The following is a 22,857-nucleotide window of genomic DNA, read 5'->3' as shown; positions in this document are numbered from 1 at the left end:
TCTGTTGCTGAGCCTTTTAAATTTCATGTACATGTTAGAAGATAAAGGCAAAAATATACACTGTGACATAATGAAGTAATCTACCATATATTGTACCTAAGTTTATTTAAAACAGTCAACAACAAAGAACAAAATCATCTTGTTAGTATCTTAACCTTTTGATTTCAAACACCCACATTTCTTTTCTTCAGTTTAAAATTTTACTTGTATTGGTATTCTCTTTTATAGAAGTATAAAAATAATAAATTAGTTTATTAATGACTTTGAAGCTATTCGAGGCCTCTGTGTAAATGCTTAAATCAGAACAGTGACCTCATTCAGAAGTTATAAAAGTGACAAAGTGAACGAAGACAAACACTTTCTGACAACATAGTAAAGAAGAAAATAAGAGGGTGGTAGAGATATCTGTATTCTATTTTCAATGTTTAAACTGTATTACATTTAAACCCCAATCAAGATGTTTTTCAACATGGCTACCACTTGTTTGGAGTAGAAGAGGGTACTCCTCAAAAGAAGCTAAGATAATTAGAAAACATGTTCTTACAAAGGTTATTTAAGTCCCAGCAAATAAAAGATTCTTTTTACTAAGGAGGAAAAATACTTTTCAGGTGTTCTGTGTTAATCTACTTGTTCAATAGATATTTCCCCACTAGTTTAAAAAGAAAAAGAGGTAAAAAAGGAAACTAAAACATTCATAGCACTGTTACATGCAATCACCCATTTAATCTTGGGTTGTTTTTGTTGTTGTTTTGGCTTAATGGGTTCAGGATCATAAACATATTTTAGATCTAAAAATATATTACTCTAGTTAATAATGCAGACTAGCAATACCAAGTAACTCAGAAAACACAATAAAACTGCTAACATTAACAGGGTCAGAACTTGGCAAGGCATAGCAGAATGTCATCCTGAAAACCATCCAATAGATCATAACCTGATTATATGTTAGCACAAGTTCTACAAAATGTTTGTTAGTTCAGGATTGTCTATATATAAACTGTATCGTAACTGCCACACAATTGCATGCTATTTTTATTTGATATAACAGCAAAAAGTAATGTCCCTATTACATTAAGTTTGAATTAAAGAAATGGCAATTTAAAATCATACAGTTCTAAGGGTCAGGTAAATCTAGGGAACTTGGAATACTCTTTAAAAGAGCTAAATGCTGTAATTCCCATGTATAAGAAAAATACCACCAGCTTTTTGCTTTTCTCACAAAATAAAAACTACAAATTTGGGGTTTTAGTATTTGCCAACATACTTAAGACACGCTTTTCACATTTGCCAATTTTAAATAAATTTAAATGATTCTAATATCATGAAAAACAAATGAGAGAGAAAAAAAAGGTGGATTGGGTAACCTTGCCCTCTAGGCTCTCGTTCTATTATAACTACTACTTACATAAGTTTTATCTAGCTACATAATGCGCTGATAATTTATAAATATCAATTGAAATTTGGAGCATTTCTTCACTAAAGAAGACAGAAGAACTTCATTTAAATAAATATTCCTATTTTTTAAATGTAAGACTTACCCGTCTTCGACAAAAGGGGAGGCCTTGGGCAATGATGCTAATGCTAAATATCTTCATCACAGTTTGATGTGGTAGAGGCTCTTTTGCACTTTTAAGATCAACAGGAACCAAGCCATGGTTTAAAGTAGCTTTTCCTGGTTTTGACATTTTAAAACTCCTCTCAGTTGATGAATACTTTCTACATGTAATACAGGCACATTACTAAAAATTCTAGCCACCAAATTAAAATATAATTTTCTAATTAAAAAACAAAACAAAACAAAACAAAAAGGCTGAGAACCCAAGGCCTGCTGCTTTTGTCTTTCAACCTTCTCCTACCAAATGTCCTGACCTGTCTGAGGCTTGGTGAAGTGCAAACTATCCTAGAATAGCCAGGAATTATAAACTACTGAAGTGAAAGCTCCTGCTCCTGCCAGTCAAACAGCTGGTGAACCTCCCATACAAAGTCAGTAATGGGAATACAACCAAAGCAGGGCAATGCTGTAGGGTCCCTTTTCAAACTTCTGCAACTACTAACTCAGGTATTCCCTAGAAAGTGAAAGTAAAGTTTTCCTTACAAAACTCTAAAAAATAAATACTGTATTTTCTCTCAAATATCTTGAGTCTTCCTTACCCAAATATCAGCATTAATATCTTAGGAATGTTTTTAAAATGTGCTTCACATTTAAGGACAGTATGCATACACACATTTGTTCTTAGATATATTCAGAATGAGCACTATATTCTCAAGCATTCATCTTAAGCATGCTCTCTTTTCCATACATAACATTCTTTATCTCATACTAAAACATTAAATTCACTCTAGCTCCCTAAAGCTATTAATATGCACTTCACATTAATCTTATCAGTAGACATTGTAGTTGTTTGCAAATGTCAGTTCAATTGCTGTAATTCTGAAAAACTCAGTGATTCCACTTGAAAGTATATGTCATGTGATTAAAGATATATATATATATAAAAGCAAGTACTTATAAATGTAGCCTGTGATGGGAAATTATTATAGTAAATAGTAACTAAGCCATTCATCGCAAATCGCTAGTGCCTAATTTCTCCAACATGCCATGGTCAGATAAATCTTCCTAAAACACAGAGAATGTGGTGTACAATCCAAACCTCAGAAACTTTCAATGGTTCCTCAATTTGGAGACGAAGACTCTCCTCAAAGTGGTCCCAAACTAATCTTTCCAGCATTACCTCAAACATTTCCCTAAATTAACCACTTATGCCAGTGTTACTTAATACTACGCTTTATATTCAAACCCATGAACTAGACTGTTAACGAAGATAAGAAAAAAAAAAAAAAACTGAGTGTGAGAATTAATAGATGGTAGGTAATCGACACGAACTATGTTCACAACGCTCGGTTAACTAGTTTGTTTTCTCCATCCATTCCACTGTCCTTTCCAAAAGCCAGTGATCTCACTTATCTCTCCTTCCAATAGCTTTTATTGATCTCTATAAAGGGAACTTAGAATGTGATATGGAAAGAATTAGAAAGGAGAATGTCAGAAATAAGTGATTTCTTTTTTTACATTGGAGAGATCTGTCTTTCTAAATATAAAGTGGGCTACTAGGAAGCCAATCCATACACTAGAAATACTCCTAGCCCCACCAAGACGCTATTTTATTAAACTACATTTTCCTTTCATACCACAATTTCAAATGCAGTTAAAAATGCAGTTAAAATGCATTTTTCATACCACAATTTCAAATGCAGTTAAAAATGCATTATCAGAGGAGACATTTTTAATTACACAAAAGTAAACAACCAAATTTCTCCAAAGAAAATACACAAATGATCAATAAACACATGTAAAGATGTTCAATATCACTAACCCCTAGGGAAAAGCAAATCAAAGCCAGAATGAACCACTACTACACACCCATTAGGATGGCTACAGATATACACACATACCATAAGAAGTGGTAGCAAGGATGTAGAGAAATTGGAACACTGTTTACTGTTGATGGGAACTTAAAATGTAAATGCTGGGGGCGCCTGGGTGGCGCAGTCGGTTAAGCGTCCGACTTCAGCCAGGTCACGATCTTGCGGTCCCTGAGTTCGAGCCCCGCGTCGGGCTCTGGGCTGATGGCTCAGAGCCTGGAGCCTGTTTCTGATTCTGTGTCTCCTTCTCTCTCTGCCCCTCCCCCGTTCATGCTCTGTCTCTCTCTGTCCCAAAAATAAATAAACGTTGAAAAAAAAAATTTAAAAAAAAAAAAAATGTAAATGCTGGTGGGAGGTAGCTACTGTAGAAAATAGTGTTATCAGTTCCTCAAAAAACTTCCACATGATCCAGCAATTCCACTTTTGGGTAAACCCCCCCCAAAAGAGAACTGAAAGCAGGGACTCACAAATAGATATTCATACGTCGCAACATATTCACAATAGCCAACAGGTGGAAGCAACCCAAGTAACCACTGACAGATGAATGAGCAAGCAAAATGTGGTACACACATACAATGGAATATTATTCAGCCTTAAAAAGGAAGGAGATTCTGGTATATGCTACAACATGCATGCACCTTGAAGATATAATGGTTAAGTGAAATAAGTCAGTTTAAAAAGGAGAAATATTGTATGATTCCACTTACATGAGGTACCTAGCATGGTTAATTCATGGAGACAGAAAGTAGAATGGTGGTTGCCAGCAGCAAGTGGAAGAAAGGTCTAGAAAGTGAGTTTTTAATGGATATAGAGTTTCAGTTGGAAAAGATTAAAATGTTCTAGAGATAGAGATGGAGATGTTCTGCCCAACATTGTGAATGTATTTAAAGCCAGTGAATCGTATGCTCAAACATGGTCAAAATAGTAAATTTTATGCTATGGATATTTAACCACAACAAAAAAAATTATTTTAATAAAAAAGTAAATAATTTAGAACAATAATCACCCCTCTCCCCGTCCCCCTCCCCCCAAAAAAACAACCCAGAGATCTAGGGATAGAAGAGAGTGTACTGGGAATCGTTAATTTGATATGGCAAAAAAAAAAAAAAAAGGTGAGGCTGATATCTAAGATAACCATGTCTCCAGCCTCACCAACAGGGGCGATAAATATCTCCAGCCTCATTCTAGTCCTATCACCTCTTCTGATGCTCACTTTATTTCTTAACATAAGACTTTTTTTTCCCCCAATATAACATGATCTTACTCCTTATCAGAAAAATCCCTTTGTTGCATGCAGTAGCTCCCATGGAATGCCCCTTTCCAAGTTACTATCAGTATCCACTTTGTTAATATTATATATCATTTTATGTATACTGACATTCTTTATTCTCAAAAAAATTCTCAGTGATACCTTTGAAATCAGTTATGTAATTAAACCTTCAAAATTCCTTTCTTTGAACCACAAAGAAGATATAATTTAAACTATGTGTTATTTTAATGCAGAAAAATTAGAAGAACATAGTGCATTCCACAAGTTTAACAAGTTCTTCTGCACAGAAACCTGAATCAAACAGATCAACTCCAAACTTAACTTTTACTTAATCCACTGATTAATAGAGATAACATACTGAAAATTATAAATTTTTCACTTTTATATTTAAAACTTTAAATATAAACTTTTTTATATTTTAAATTTTTTAAAGATTTAAAATCAAAAAACTTTACAGTTACATGTATTTACATATAGATAGTCTTAAAGGAAAATATGAAGCTCTCTAATTTCCTTGGAGTCTGATCCTAAGGAGAAAGAAAAAAAAAAAGATTTGGAACTAAAAAAAAAATTTGGACTAAGAAAATTAAAATTAAAATGAACAGTGTTCTGTCTCCTGCTTGTAAGAGGGCAGAAATTGTTATGAAGCAGAATATCAGTTTTTCATTTTTAAGAAACTATTTATGATGATAAGAGTAGTAAAGGCTATTTGTATATTAAATGTGTTTTACATTAGATAACCAAGTTCTGATGAACACAAAGTAATGACATTTAATTCAACTCATTTTTTTAAATCAGTAAATAGCTGCCCTCAACTGGATAGTACAGAGTATTGCAACACTAGCAAACCAAACACTAAATCCAACTGTGTGCCTACAATATATTTCCGTAAAAAAGAGATATTACTAGAAACTGAGCAAAGTGAGTATTAATTTTCCAAAGTATATACTACCAAGTTTCATCATTTTGGGGGATTCAAGTTAACAGTACTTCTAAAGTAATGTTCTCAATCAGCATGAAAACATTCAAAATACCAAAATTTTAAATACAGAAGAAAAAAAAAACAATGAGGGAAATTATAGACCATGCATAGAAGAACTCTAATTGTTAACACTTTAAAATGCACCTAGTTCCATATGTTCAAGAAAAAGTAAAGTCTTGGTCTCAATCATATTTTTTTTTTAATTTTTTTTAATGTTTATTTATTTTTGAGACAGAGAGAGAGAGAGCATGAAAAGGGGAGGGGCAGAGAGAGAGGGAGACACAGAATCTGAAACAGGCTCCAGGCTCTGAGCGGTCAGCACAGAGCCCGACGTGGGGCTCGAACTCACAGACCGTGAGATCATGACCTGAGCCGAAGTCGGACGCTTAACCGACCGAGCCACCCAGGTGCCCCAACTCAATCATATTTTTTAAAACACTTAAGATATTCTTATTTATTAACTCTCCTCCCAAGCTCAACTCTTCAAACAGACAGACTCTTTTTAAGATGTTATGAACAAATATTAACAAGGTGCTATATAGTAAGTAGGAGCATCAATGCTAGAGCCAAACTACCTTAATCCAAAGCCTGAGGTTCTACTACTTATGAGTGGTTTGACCTTAAATTTATGACTCTATGCCTCAGTTTCATCTATATAAAACCTCCTCCCAGGATTTATACCAGTATTGACTTAGTTAATGTAAGTGAAGCACATAGAGCAATGCTTCACATCTAGTAAGTGTTCAGTACTGTTAGCTTCCATTACGACCACGACCACAACCACGACCACGACAACGACAACAACTACCACTACCACCACCACTACCTACCGCCACTCCATTAGGATCAAAAATCACATAGAGCTTTGTATTCTATCTCAATTTTAAAATCACTAGGAAAGCAAACAGAGATTCTAAAATCCATCTGTAATAACTTTAAGATAGAATATCTTAAAACATAATCATCTATAAGTTTTAGAAAGGCTTCCATAATTCTGGCAAAATTTTTACCTAAAAATGAAGCTGTGATGTCTTTTAAGATTCCAGATGTCACTGACTATCCATCCAACAATACAACATTAGGGAACTTGTGGTAAAGAGAAGATCTCTGTAAGGTATTTTGCCCACGCATCACTTTCTGATTTTCCTTCTTCTAAAAGTTTTTATTGGTCAAAGATGATTATTTATAAATGCTAGTGTACCAAATATCACCAATATGGTACTTCTAAAATGTATTACGGTCCCATACATTCCAGTTCTCTTACAACAGCTACAAAAAGATTTACAGCTGTTTATTCTGGATTTCTACCTTTTCTTTCATTTATTATTATATTGAAGGCTAGGATTTAACTGCTTTTGACCAAAGGCCACAGTAGCTTAAAGATTTTCCATTTTCATAAACTGTTCTTGAATCAGCTGAAACAACTCACTTGGAAGATAAGTTTACCTACAAGTATGAATGATTTCATACCAAGAGTTTACAAAGTCTCATATCGAAAACTTCTGACAGGAAGAATATCAGCATACATCATTTAAACTCCGTATCATTCACTACCTCTATGAATTTAAACAAGTGACTTGACTTACACTTTGGCAGAAACAGAAAAAATTCCACATGCTAAATATTATACCACTATAAAAGTGAAATAAATCAGACTCAAGATCCTTTTGAGACAAGAATATGGTATTATAAAACATACTCATGTATTCAGGGATACAGAATGAGACATTATTCTCTGTATGTCAGTCATTCTTTTCCATCTTTCCTAACACCTTAGATACCAGAGTGTTAAAGTGTCTTCCTAGTCTAAGCAATCTATGTAAAAAGAGAGCAATTTAAACAGAGGCAAACAATGATAAATCAAGAAATTAAGTTCTTTGCTTAATGATAAATGAATGGTCAAGCTTGTAAAAACTGCAAAAAAAAACAAAAAAAATTCTGAACAATAGACTGTTACTTCAATCGTAGAAACAAAAATACAATCAGATTTAGAATGCAAGGAAAATATAAATATATGGCATTCCCTTTAAAATTTTATTATTCACAAAAGGCATAGGTCAAGTGAATAGAAACATTTTATAAAAATTAAAAACATTCAAAATGATTCCTTAAAAAGTTATAAAAGACATTTAAATGCTCAAAGTGTTCAACTAAGATTACAACTTCCAATTATAATGTATTTGAAATAGTCATGTATACATTTAACGGAGCAGTCCCTTCCTTATCCAGCATTTCAGTTAACCATGGTCAACTGAGGTCCTGAAGCAAATGATCTTTCTTCTGGCATATTGCCAAAAGGTCAATAGTACCTAATGCTTCACCACAATGCCTACACCATTCACCTCACTTCATCTCATCACATGAGCATTTTTATCATCTTACACCATCACAAGAAGAAGGGTTAGTACAATATTGAGAGATCATATTCACGTATCTTTGATTTTAGTATACTATTATAATTATTCTACTATTAGCTATTGTCGGTAATCTCTTACTATGCCTAATTTATACATTAAACTTTATCATAAGTCTGTTTGCATACGAAAAACATAGTATTTACAGAGTTTGATACTATCCAGGGTTTTAGGCATCCACTGGGTGTCTTGAACGTTTATTTCCCTGCTAATTTTCTTTACGTGGGCACCAAGGGCAGCCCCTAACTACGTAAGAGAAATTAGCTTGAGTTCTGAAACAGCACATGCAGTTTATACAAGTGTTATAAAAATGTGACCTGGTAATCAGACATTTGCAAAATAAAAGCATTATGTATGCGTCATGTACATACTTTACAATGTCAAAGTAAAAATGCTACAATAGCAGATTACATAAAGTATTATAACTGCTTTGATTTATATACCCAAGATCTGACTGCTGGACATTTAGGTTGTTTCTGAATTCTACTGGAATTTTCCCGTTATTTCTAAATGATTGGCTAAAAATAAACTTATAAAAAGTAAAATATAGAAAAACTGATCAGACAAGTCCTTCAAAATGATGACAAAACTACCCCCATGGTACACTAGAAATTTCATGATTCAAAAAAACCCAACTATTCATGAACTTATTTACAACTAAATTATTCTTGACTAAACTCTATCAACTCTCAGCCAAATTACTTGCAGTTGATACTCCAGGTAAATTTATCAGTATCCAAAAAACATTGGGTGAATTTTAAGTTGTAGTTTCAGCTCCACCACTAACCAGTGACCCTACATAAGTCTCTTAACTAGTCTCAGATTTCAGATTTCTAGAATGAGGAGGCTGGACTAGATGACTGAGAATGAAGTCTCTTGCAGTTTTAAGAGTATATTACAGTTTTGTTGGTACCACGTATAGAGCCTTCTTGGAATAGTGTTGGATTGTCAATTTGGTGCGCCTTCCTTTATTATAGTTTGGTGAACAGTATAGTTACAAAATACATCTAGATAAAATTCACTGCTACAATTCATTTGTGTATACCTTCTAAAAACTATCCCTTTATTGTGAATATATGTTAGTGTTGTATAATGATGAGAAAATATTTTCACTGGAAAAAAGCTACATGATGTAATCAGATGAAATTCAAGAAAAATAATCTTTGAGATTTTTCTGGTTCCATATTATACCATAATAATTTATATATATTTTTATTTCCTACTTACCATAGCAGCTTAGTGACATCAGAATATATATATATATACATATATATATATGTGTGTATATATATATATATATACACACATATATATATATATTTTTTTTTTAACAAGCAAACTTTGGATTTTACTGCCATATTTGTCTTAGAACTTTGTTATATTAAAATGACACTTCTCATTCTTTCATTAAACATTTAAAGAAATATTTGTGATAAAACAAAAATCCAACTATAGGATTAAATTTTTTAAGTATTTCAGAAATGCCCAGTATGAAGTCCTTAATGACTTTAACATATAACTTGCCTCATGATTAAGTTTAACTCTTACAGTCTGTGCTGAGTTAACCCCAGCTGTTAAAGTGGTCTTACACAGCTGCTCACCAAGAATTCAGTTGATGATTATTATAGTTATACCTTTAAGTCAACTATGACAAAAATGACTCAGTAATTACAGGTATTTCAGTCATGCAAAAGCCTCATGAGATGACAAAGTGATTTAAAGAAACTTAATTTTCCACAATCCTCAAAATAAAATTAGGTGTAAGAAAGAAGACAAAAACTAATATTGGTTTTTGAAGACACGTCATTTAAGTTACTTTTATGAACAAGTTTAAGCATTAAAGGTTCATTAACCCTTCAGTTAAATTAAATATTACTTATCAATTATTTATTTCTCCTACAAAAATTCTGAAGAGTGGGGCACCTGGGTGGTTCAGTCGGTTAAGCATCCAACTTTGGCTCAGGCCTTGATCTGGCAGTTCCTCAGTTCAAGCCCTGCTTCAGGGCTCTGTGCTGACAGCTCAGAGCCTGGAGCCTGATTCAGATTCTGTGTCTCCCTCTATCTCTCTGCCTGCCTCTCTCTCTCTCTCTCTCAAAAAGAAAAAAAAATAAAAAAAAATTCTGAAGAGTGCTGTGGGTCAGGGAGTCATAAATAAGGGCATAATATTAATAAATCTTTTAATAATGATGATGATAATAATAATAATGTTATGCAGGTGGTTTTTCAGTACAGCTTTAAAAATATTAAGCTCCAATGTAGTTAAGTTCACCAAATTGATGGTTTAACACATTATAGAAACTTATCCTATGAAAAATAAAGAGCTGAATCTATGGAAATGTAAGATACTTGACCGTGTTGACAATTTAAAAAGTAAAATCAGGGGTGCCTGGGTGGCTCAGTTGGTTGGGCGGCCGACTTCGGCTCAGGTCATGGTCTCGCGGTCCGCGAGTTCGAGCCCCGCGTCGGGCTCTGTGCTGACAGCTCAGAGCCTGGAGCCTATTTCAGATTCTGTGTCTCCCTCTCTCTGACCCTTCCCCGTTCATGCTCTGTCTCTCTCTGTCTCAAAGATAAATAAACGTTAAAAAAAAAAAAAATTAAAAAAAAAAATAAAAAGTAAAATCAGAGGGGGAAGACAACTATGTTTATTATACTGTTAAGTTTGGCACAATTATAAATAAAAAACAATTACTTTGAGATGAACATAGTTCCACAATTTCACTTATATAATTCTCAGTAATATGCTATGAAAGCATGTGAGATTTATCAATATTCAGTGAATACTGACAAAGTACTCATTTATCAATATTCACTTTAACATCAAGTTTAAGTATAGAATTATTCATTAAGCATAGAATATACTTTAAGTATAGAATTAAGCTACAGAAAAGACATATATAGGGTCTCATTCCTGCATGGGCTGACAGCTGATACCACTGGCCTTTTACATTGTCAAAATTACACACTAACATTAATTTTATAGCTGAAGTTTAAAATAAACGGTAGTCTAAGTTTTCATTCTTCCCAGGAAATAAAACACTAACTGGTTATTAAGATTAAAAATAAAATTCCATCCCTGTAATTCTTGGTTATGCATAAAACAAAGATCACAGGATGGAAGCAGGAAGCCCAGGGATGCTAGGAGACTATCAGAGACCAATAGGAGATATAAAGGAAGTTTACAGCTACAGGGCTTAGAAAATATGATGCATTTTTTTTTCAGACTGATACAGTGATATGGGAGAAGAATTAAACACTGACAGAGCTCCTAGTAGATCATGTTATATTTCACTTAAATATTAGAAAAGACTGGGAAGTATCATTATCCTACATCTTATAGACAAGGAAATTGAAGCTCCAAAGGGCTTAAAAAATTGTTCGAGGCAACAGAGCTGTGAGGCAGTGGAGTTGAGATTTTTACCCTAGCATGTCTAATTCCTAAACTCATGTTCTGTATTAAAAACATATTCTATTCTCGGGTGCCTGGGTGGCTCAATTGGTTAAGCATCTGACTTTGGCTCAGGTCATGATCTTGAGGTTGGTGGGTGTGAACCCTATGTTGGGCTCTGTGCTGACAGCTCAGAGCCTGGAATCTGCTTTGGATTCTGTCTCTCTGCCCCTCCCCCACTTGCACTCTTTGTCAAAAATAAATACTAAAAAAAAAATTCTTTTTAAAGCATATTCTATTCTATAGAATGCTAAGCCTAACTTACTTGTGTACTTTATAATTGGGCTGTTTGGAGTTTTACTTTTTACGATACAGGAAACCTTGGTTTGTGAGCATAATTCATTCCGGAAACATGCTTGTAATCCAAAGCACTCATATATCAAAATGAATTTCAAGAACCATTGGCTCAGTTGTGATCATGTGATGCTTGGTGTCACATACTACTCGTATTGCAAGACATCACTCATTTATCAAGTTAAAATTTATTAGAAAGGTTTGTTCATCTTGTGGAACACTCACGGAACAAGTTACTTGCAATCCAAGGTTTTACTGTATATGTTTCAGGTATGTAAGTTTGCCAGATAACGGAGCTCTAGATAACTGAAATAAAGTATTGTGTAAGACACATATATTATATATGGAATCTGCTTTAATGGGCCTGAATTTTATGAAGTCCAAATGAAAAGAAAAAAAGAAACAGTTATAAAAGCAAAGATATTATGATCCCCCTATAGCAGACTGTATTTTTCAAAGATGGTCATTGCAATATCCCCCATCTTACATGCTCTTCTTACAATGTACTCTGACACGCATTCCACTGACAAGTGAAGTTTATTTCAAACAAAAGAGAATGTGTAAGTTACATTATGTGACTTTCTAGTATAAGTCTTAAGAGATTCAGCTTCCACCTTACTTACTGAAATACTCACATGGTAGCCCTGTTTTAAGTAGCCTAATTGCCCTGAGGCCACCATGCTGTGAAGAAACTTAAAACAGCCCAGGTAAAAAGACCACACATGCAGAAGTCCTGAGACTATATGAAGACAAAAAGATTCCTTTTTATTTTTTAATTTTTTAAATGTCTATTTATTTACTGGAGAGAGAGACAGAGAGACAGAGCACGAGCAGGGGAGGGGCAGAGAAAGAGGGAGACACCCAATCCGAAGCAGGCTCCAGGCTCTGAGCTGTCAGCATAGAGTCTGACTCGAACTCACGAGCCATGAGATCATGACCTGAGCCAAAGTTGGATGCTTAACTGGCTGAGCCACCCAAGTTTCCCAAGAAAAAGATTCTTGGCCAGCCCCCAGCTGTTCTAAACTCTTATTTCCCCTGTAGATACCATCTGAATGAAACCCTGAATTAGCAATGCCCAAGTGAGCCCCTCCCAAATTCATAACCTAAAAGAACAATGAAAAATAGTAAATGAGTTGTTGTTTGTTATAATCTATAAAGCTTTGTAATGACTGGTTAAGTGACAACAGATAACTGAAACATCTTACAATAATACAAGGAGCACCAAGAACACTGGTTTACTGTTGTAATATGATAAATATTATCTTAGTAGAGTGTTAACTTCAAAACTAAATGAGAATGGAAAGGATAACAGGGGATCCAGGATGAAAATTTGGGTATTTGGAGGGTGGCAAAAGTTTTGGTGACAAATTCTCACCTTGATGATACCCAATTCGAAATGAGGTGTTAAGCAAGTCTCTGGCTATTTTTTTTTTTTTTAATTTTTTTTTTTCAACGTTTATTTATTTTTGGGACAGAGAGAGACAGAGCATGAACGGGGGAGGGGCAGAGAGAGAGGGAGACACAGAATCGGAAACAGGCTCCAGGCTCTGAGCCATCAGCCCAGAGCCCGACGCGGGGCTCGAACTCACGGACCGCGAGATCGTGACCTGGCTGAAGTCGGACGCTTAACCGACTGCGCCACCCAGGCGCCCCTTGTCTCTGGCTATTTTAATAATAAACTTGACAAACTGTTACACATTGCCCTGGTATGAATATATATCCAAAAGAATTTGATATGTGACAAGTAAAGGAAAACTCAACTTATTTTTGGATTTCCTAAAATCATGCTTGTCTTTATTCAAACAAAACTCAAATGACTAGAGGAGCAGGCAGCAAAATGAAGGAAACAGATCAGGTTTAAGACCTGGAAAGCCCATTTAAAATTGCAAATGATTGTTGTTATGTACACACATGAGCTTAGTAAAGCCAGATACTACACATTTGCAAAATAAAAAAATCAATATTTTTATGTGAACTCTCCAGATTTTCAATTATTGGCAACAAATTTGAGTGTGTTAAAAAAATACTATATAAGCAATTTGCAATCTCTGCTCTGTTCTGGAGTGAAAAAACACAAAAACTAAATATAAGATTATTGATAGCTAAATGATATACAAGAATTCTCTTAAAATTTTAATCTCTTCTATACCAGTTAACAGAGTGAATGAGTATTACAAAATAAACCTGAAAACTGAAACTGAAAGTGATAAACATTATGGATGCACTTCAGCATATTTAAAGTTTTCACTCATTAGACCCTAAGACAGATGGCAGCATATTGGCAAAGTACAAACAATTCATTCTTGAAAACGAAATTTATAATGTAGACATATAAAACCAACATCTGGAACTAAGCAAATGAATAACTTATTTTACAAATTCACAAGTACTTTCTTCATACTTCATTCCTTATTTGCATCTGATCTCAATAACCACAAATTTCCACTTAAGATCAACCAAAAACAGAAAATTAAAGCATTTTCACTTTGAAAGTAAAGCTGCTTCTAAAAGCAATTGTGATTTCTAAAGCAGAGAAGCTACCTTCAATAACAGCATCGGTAAAGACCAAATGAACAGCAGGACATGGTACATTTGAACAAAGTAAATCCTTTGCTTAAAAAAAACAAACAACTAAACAATAATAATCTTATACACTATTTTTAGCCCTGGTGATCTATAAAAACAATCATCATTCTTCTATTTACTTTTTATATAATTGGAAGTTAAAGTTTACATGCAAGATGCTACCAAGGATTCTTACTACTAAGAGGAATCAAGTTAGCATTCTGTATCAGATGCAGCTAGTAGCTATACCAACATTTTACAAAATGTGCTCTCTAGAATGCATCCGAAATAGAAATAATTTCAACCTGACTGAAAACTATTCTTCCATTCATAATGACTGCTATCATTTGTTTATAATCATCTCTTAACTGCGAGAAATTTAGGTATTTCTGTAGTATTAAGCAGTAATTAATTATAGGATTTCTATAGAAGTACCAAAGAGAATCTTCTTTTGCATTTATTCTAGTTCCAGCTATTCAGTTCAAGAACACCCACATATCATTATAGAATAGAACTAGCATTTCCACCCCTTCTGAACATTTTCACATGAGGACTCAAAGCCCCAATACCACCAAAATTTACTTTCAGGTTCTCTTTCAAATTCCTTCTAGGGTTAACATTAACAACCAATTAGAAGGAGAAAAAAAAAAATCTGTTAGCAAAAGTGCTTCATGGTTAACAGGGGCAAAATTTATAAATATCAAACAGCTGGACTCAATGCTAAAAGTCACAATAATTTAGGCAAAAATCAGTGGAATAGTTTCAATGTATCTAAGAGATAAGTATCTTTGGAAATAAAAATATTCTGCATAGCATGTTATCTAGCCTGGAGTAAGTAGTTAGTTAAGTCAGTTTTAGTATGATCGTATAACCTGACAATAATAAATCTTATGAAATACAATACCTAATACTCATTAAGGACTTACTATCTACCAGCCACTTTTCTAAGTACTTTATGTATACTGTCTCATTGAATCCTCTCAACACTGTATTACTGATGATGCTACTATCATCCTTAAGATAACTCTACAAGAGAAATTAACAGTTTGCCCAAGGTCAAATTGCCACGAAGTTACAGAGCTAATAATTGAAAACTTCACAGTGTGACTACAGAGATCACAGTCTCTGCTTACTGCTATTCATAAGCATTTGTATTTGTTATAGATATGTTATTGAGGGCACAGTCTATTGAATCACTCATGAAGCCCCATGTGAGAAATTCCTTTTATATATTAGGAAAAGGGGTTACGTGTGTGTGTGTGTGTGTGTGTGTGTGTGTGTGTGAGAGAGAGAGAGAGAGAGAGAGAGAGAGAGAGAGAGAGAGAGAGAGAGACTGACTTGTTTTCTCTTTCTTAGAGAGAACCAGCATATCCTCCTCTTCATTTTAATCACAAGGAAACAGAGAGACAAGGTTATCATCGGCCAGTATTTTGCCAACTTTAATCTGTATTAGAATCATGTGGGAGTTTATTAAAAATGCACATCCCAACCCAAGCGATTTGGTTAAGTAGTTCTGAAATGTAACCCAGCAACTTGCATCATTAGTAAGCTCTCCAGATGTTTCTGACACATCTAGTCTAGGGTCACACCTTGAAGAATACTGGTACAGGCCCTTATGAGTGGCCAACCTTACTCCATTTCATCATAATTCTTTCCTCATCTTTTCTCCTGGCTTGGTCTTCATAATCTACTCCAGTATTTTCCCTGGTACTAATTTTCATGTACATTTGATCATTTTATTCTATGTGTTTCTCCTGCACATAGGCCATCTCAAATTACCTGTGGAAATTAGGATACACATTTCTTTGAAATGAGACCAACTTATTTGGCAGTTTAACACCTAAAACTAGTACATTAAATTCATAAAGAAAAAAGTCCTCAAGTCACTGATTAAGGCACTTAATGGGCTATGTAAATGCTGTACTTTTACTCCAAACAACCTCATGCTCTTAATGGATCTACACTGATGCAAATTATTTTAATTATGCAATGAGTGATGAACAGCACACTCTTTTCCCTCGTATCATGTCTAGTGAAAAATTGGTGGTCCATAGGTCAAACCAGCCTAAGAAATGCTTTTGAAAAACCTGGACCTAGGGGCGCCTGGGTGGCGCAGTCGGTTAAGCGTCCGACTTCAGCCAGGTCACGATCTCGCGGTCCGTGAGTTCGAGCCCTGCATCGGGCTCTGGGCTGATGGCTCAGAGCCTGGAGCCTGTTTCCGATTCTGTGTCTCCCTCTCTCTGCCCCTCCCCCGTTCATGCTCTGTCTCTCTCTGTCCCAAAAATAAATAAAAAAATTTAAAAAAAAAAAAAAAAAAAGAAAAACCTGGACCTGGTGAAAAACACCAGCTTATAAAAAACTTAACAATTCCAGAATTCCAGTGACTTTTCAAAAATTGAAAAATAAGGCAATATTAGGATTGCAATTTTCACACTAACCCCCTTCAGAAATGCTCTGGCTCTCTGGGTCTTATGTTTAGTCAATTAAATTAACTTAAATTACTTTTCTGACCCTGATGATCTCTTGAGTTTGTGTCTCCTGTAAACTGTGATATGGGGAAGTGAGCTTAAGAAAGTTCTCTGGTTGAAAATCATTTCAGTATGATCGAGGAATCACTGATGGAAACTACTTACAATACAGGTGAATGAGATTCTAGAAATGTTTCTACTACTCATACTAACCTGATTTTCCCAAACCTTCTGCCTTTTGAAGGAATCAAAGTGATCTTTTACCTTTGTAAAACACCACATACATTCAATTCTGCACTTGCCCCTCTTGCATTAACCTTTTAGAAATGAAATGCCCTTACAGTGGATGCAGGTATTTAGCATAGTAATGTTAAATGCCACACATTCCTCCCTCCCATTCCCACAAAAGTTAATATAAAATTGTGGCACATCTTAGAAGAAAAATAGCAGTTCTTTCGGTGCAGTCATATTGCTAACCTGAACTCAATTTTAACTAATAAGGCAATGTTTTCTCCAGATACATGCTGAAAAGATAATAAATACTTTAATGTCTTTATCAATAGCATCTAATATCTCTCCTCAAGGAGGAAGCCATTCAAGTGTCTCTCACCATAACCAGATACTGATCTCTTCTTTTTACTTGTTTTATACTCTGGACCACAGAACATTCACCAAGTAGATTATACTATGAATAGCTAATTTCATCACCTGAACAAAAAGATCAGAATTCAAGCTCAGTGTTTAACCACTTAAGCTCATGTCTGTCAAAAAGACAGCAATAAACGTTTTGAGAAAACTAGACTGACAAAAAACACCACGAACACAAAGAAAATATAACTTTATCAGTTAAAGAATACATTTACAAAGCAATGATTTTAATTGAATAGAAGGTCACCAGTATTCAACAGGACTATCTCCTCAGGAAAAGTCAGAACTAAAGACTACAATTTATCACTTCATTATAGTACTAATTTGAGATAACAATTTAAGATATTAAAATTAACATATCTAAGGGAGAGAAACTCAAAAGATAAGGTTAAGTCTTTAAATGTATTATTGCCCCTTCTGTCACATGAATCCTCTTACATGCTCCCCTCTACGTGTAAACAATGTGTTTCATTGAGTTCTACCAAATCTTTCTTTACAAAAAGTAAAAATAGTAGCTAAAGAGAAAATGTCCTTATTTTCTCCTCTGAAAACATAATATAAAAATTAAAATGACAACTGATAAGCACAATAAATAATAACTTGTCATTATTTCTTTAAAGTATATTTAGGGGGAGAAATAAAAATTTAACCAAGGCTCTACTTGAGATGTTGAACTTCTTTATAAGGTATCAAAGATCAATATGTCAATTATACTTCAATTAAAAAAAAAAAAGAGATGAAAAAGATCAGTTGTAGTCTATAGGTTAAATGTAACTCAAAGCCAGTTTCTGGAGCCTGTACAATGTTTATGGGTTTTTTTTAACTGAATATTCACACTTTTTTGGGAAGACGCACATGCACAGTAGGGTGCATGTGGGTCCTGACACATACACACACCCAGCAGTTCCTAAGAGCCTGAGTAATCTTACTGGCTCAATCGTGACTTTCTCCACACTCATTCATCAGATATATTTGGACCTTGTGGATTACAGTTTTCATTTTCTCACCCCAAGCAACCAAAAGAAAATGAGGAAGAACAATCATCTGTTCAAATATTCTTTTTTAGTTCAGGATGCTGAGGTGATTACACCATGCAAAATTACCTTCAATGCTCACACAAGAGGAAATTTGGAGTAGATAGCTTGGAGGGATCATTCTTTCCTCACATGTATGTTGAGGAAGCCCAGAGCAGTTAACAATGACAAGACTTTTGGGTTTTATTGCATTTATGTGCAGCTACTTGAGAAATTTCTTAAAAACATTCTTATATTCTCAAAGCAAAGTTTATGCACATATGTACACTTATCCCAACGTTTACTTTCTTCACTTTTTGTTGTTATTGCTGTTTAAAAACAGCCAGATAAAGATATACAGTGCCTGGTTACAAATAAAAAAGGACAATTCTAGGTATCTCACATATCAATGCACATAACCACTCTAAATATTATTTTCAAATTCTGAGCAAGAAACAGTGTACTAGGACACAAAGTAGAAGAGAGACAAGCAATTACTAAATATATTTAAATACGTTAAAAGCAGCTCAATCAATAACAATAAGGTACTCTATGGCCCTCTAGTGTTCAATGAAGAAACAGATGAATTCTTAATTCTTATATGATATTTCATAGTAAACTTTCTCTGATTTACTAAATATGCTTAAACATACTCATGTATGACTTTCACAAAAACCTAAGTTGTACGTCTTGTCGCTTTACTTGCCTGTGCCTTCTTTGAAACTACTACCCACATTTAGAGTGTTCACTAAAAGAATTCTGAAATGCTTTTAAACATTTTCTCATTAAAAAATCCCAATGCTAAATAGAAAACAAACAAACAAACAAACAAACAAACAAACAGCATTTCTCAGTTAAAACTAAACAGCACTGAATTTAAGGCCATTTTCAAAGAAGAAACAAAAATAATAGTATCATGACTACAAATTAGGTATTTAAAACACAGCTAATTTATATTCTCTAACCATACTTTTTCTGTGTTCTACTTCTATAATTCATCCAACCTGGCTTTTCTCTTTATCATAATTTATAGATAAGAGATTCAATATAGCAAACAAAGCAAGGAAATACATGAAAACTGTTCCCCAGAAGAGAAGTCAAAGAAGGATTGAGATTCTAGGATAAGAGTCAAACTAAAAAGAAGACTTATAAGCAGAAAAGAATCTTGTTAATAAGATTCTTAAGATTGTAATCACTGATAAAAGGCTTAGTAATCAATAACTACTGTCTAAATTAAAGTTGGTGAAACACTAATTTCAAAATGGACCCAAGTTTATTATAGATTTGTAAATATTTTTTTTTTCAATGTTTATTTATTTTTGGGACAGAGAGAGACAGAGCATGAACGGGGGAGGGGCAGAGAGAGAGGGAGACACAGAATCGGAAACAGGCTCCAGGCTCTGAGCCATCAGCCCAGAGCCCGACGCGGGGCTCGAACTCACAGACCGCGAGATCGTGACCTGGCTGAAGTCGGACGCTTAACCGACTGCGCCACCCAGGCGCCCCAGATTTGTAAATATTTTTAAAATTTATGTTGCCTTATTTTTTTAAATATTGTTTTTACATACTGAAGTTTTGGGGAGGAAAAGATGGAGAGGGGGTGACTGGTATATGAACAAAATCTAAATTAAACTCTCTGCTATCTCATTCACTTCATGTAACATTAAGCAAATAATATTTCCAAGTTAAAACTTTAGAAACTATAGGAAGATATTGTGAAGTTCCTGTACTTGGCACCAAGATCAGTCCTCTAAATGTCAAGGGAAGGTAAGTTGCCTATGCCATGGAAACTCTGTAAACAATCTTTTAAAGTACCCATTAGCTATTGGCAAACCATTAAGAAACAAATTGTAAACAAAGAAAATTTAAATAAATTTGCCCAATATAAACCCACACAGACATCTGGGATATATTCAAAGAGTCACCTAGAAAGGCTCTATACTTATTTCTAAAACTTCTGCCACTATTCAAAGTTATGATTCCTTATTTTCATTTCTTTATAGCCTCCCACAACACTAATTCCTACCTAGCCTTTAAGGTCTCAACCTAGCTTTCATTTCCTCACTGAAAATATCACTGATTTAATTATTTGGATGTGGATACATATGCATTGAGAATTACAGAACTGGGAGGAACATAGAAAATGCTAGAAGACAGAATCTTGATAAAATAATCTTGGTGATGAAATAATCCTTCATTAAGAAGGAGTGAAATGGAAACTGAGTGAGAATGGAGGCACAATGGAAAATTACAAATTAGAAAATCTAAAAGGGACAAATTTAAAGTTTTATCCTCAGGTTCAAAAACCTGTAAATGTTGGGGCGCCTGGGTGGCTCAGTCGGTTGAGTGTCCGACTTCAGCTCAGGTCACAATCTTGTGGTCCGTGAGTTCGGGCCCAGAGCCTGGAGCCTGCTTCCGATTCTGTGTCTCCCTCTCTCTCTGCCCCTCCCCTGTTCATGCTCTGTCTCTCTCTGTCTCAAAAAAAAATAAATGTTAAAAAAAAAATTTTTTTTTAAAAACCTGTAAATGTTTACATTAAGTGGAACAGGATTAAATTGGACAGTGTTTGTCAAAATACATAAAGATTTTGTTTTCTGAAAGTTCAAGTTTTTTAAGCATTTTCTGTATGCAGAGTACAAGGTCCTTTAAGACACAGAGAATCTCAGAGAATCAGGTCTGTCAACAATCTAAATACACATAAATTTTAGGAAAAAAGTGACTATAATTACCACAATATAAGTTCAAAACAAAGAGCTAATGGAGATCCAGAATTTTGCTCAGATTTCTATGAAATATTCCTAAAGAAGGTGAGCTCTGAATGGATCTTGATGAGGACAGAAGACATTTAAAAGATGAGGAAAAAACTTAAGCAAAGATATCAAAGTAACCCAAATTCCTCTATGCTCAGAAATATCAAATAAACCTCCATTTCTCAGGTAGAGAGTAGGGTAGAAACAAGATGAAGAAAATAAGAAGGTTTTTGAATCTTGTATATATTATACATATAATAATTACCTTTAAAAGAATAAAAGATACAAAGGCTCTTACCAAACTAGGAATTGAGGAAAAATTCACCACCTGATAAACATCTGAAAAACCTGACAACTAATACCACACTTAATGGTAAGAAACTTTCCCACTAAAATCAGGAATGAGACAAGGATTTTCTTTCTCACTACTACTTCTCTGTCTCTTTTTTTTAAATCAATTTTTTTTTAAGTTTATTAATTTATTTTGAGAGAAAGAGAGTGAGAGAGAGCATGTGCGTGCGAGCAGGGAAGGGGCAGAGAGAGAGGGAGAGAGAGAATCCCAAGCAGGCTCCCTGCTGTCGGTGCAGAGCCTGAAGTGGGACTCAAACCCACGAACTGTGAGATCATGACCTGAGCTAAAACCAAGAGTCAGATGCTTAACTGACCGAGCCTCCCAGGCACCCCACTCTCTACTACTTTTCAACATCATACTAGAAGTCCTAGTTAATGCAGTTAAGACAAGAAAAGGAAATAAAGGATTTGCAGATTAGGAAGGAAGAATAAAATTGCCTTTATTCATAAATGAGAGTATCACCTATGTCAAAAATCAGAAAGAATCAAGAAAGAAACTCTTGGAACTAATAAGCAATTATAGCAAGAATGCAGGATACAAAGTAAATACACAGAAGTCCATCATTTTCCTGTAACAGCAATGAACAGGCAAATCTGAATTAAAAACACATTACCTTTTACATTAGCACCCCCCAAAATAAATACTTAAGTATATCTAATAAAATATGTATAAGATCTGATGAGGGAAACTACAAAATTCTAATAAAAGATATTAAAAAAGAGTTAACTACGTAAAGAGACAGTCCATGTTCTTGGATAGGAAGACTAAATATTGTCAAGTTGCCAGTTCCTCCCAACTTGATCTACAGATTCAATGCAATCCCAATCAAAATCCCAGGAAGTTGTTTTATTGAAATTAACAAGCAGATTCGAAAGTTTATGTGGAGAGGCAAAAGACCCAGAAGGGCTGAGAAGAACAAAGAAGACTGATGATAGTACCCAACTTCAAGACTTACTATAAAGCTACAATAATCAAGACAGTGTTGTATTGGTAAGAGGACAAATCAAAAAGGAAAATATCATTTCCTTTCCAAACTTGCTCTCTTGATAATGCACAAGTATTGTTCCACTGTAAGTAGATCTTGAAACTTGCAATAATGAGCTTATCTGCACTTACGTTCACCTCTTATCATGTTGGAAGGAATCCCTCACTGATCATAAGGGCAAAGATGCATATCTTGACTGGAAAAAAAGAAACCCTAAAAGTAAATGAATAAGAAAAAATAAACGAAGA

The 22,857-nt window shown here is 34.4% G+C and overlaps 1 protein-coding gene across 4 annotated transcripts in view; it reads right to left on the bottom strand.

Moving 5' to 3' along the window:
- FBXW7 (F-box and WD repeat domain containing 7) overlaps positions 1-22,857 on the bottom strand; it is a 230,830-nt gene that overhangs the window by 60,439 nt on the left and 147,534 nt on the right. Inside the window, exon 1 of one of the 4 annotated variants that reach the window (XM_045465731.1) lies at positions 1,539-1,874. The exons of the other annotated variants lie outside the window; for them this stretch is intronic. Coding sequence (XP_045321687.1) covers positions 1,539-1,685 — 147 coding nt within the window. The 5' untranslated portion in view covers positions 1,686-1,874. Of the gene's footprint in view, positions 1-1,538; positions 1,875-22,857 lie in introns of those variants that run through there. 4 annotated transcript variants of the gene reach the window in all.

The sequence above is a fragment of the Leopardus geoffroyi genome, chromosome B1, assembly GCF_018350155.1.
Source record: "Leopardus geoffroyi isolate Oge1 chromosome B1, O.geoffroyi_Oge1_pat1.0, whole genome shotgun sequence".
Classification (NCBI taxonomy): domain Eukaryota; kingdom Metazoa; phylum Chordata; class Mammalia; order Carnivora; family Felidae; genus Leopardus; species Leopardus geoffroyi.
The sequence above is the reverse complement of the archived record's forward strand: the minus strand, read 5'-3'. Positions and strand labels throughout refer to the sequence as shown.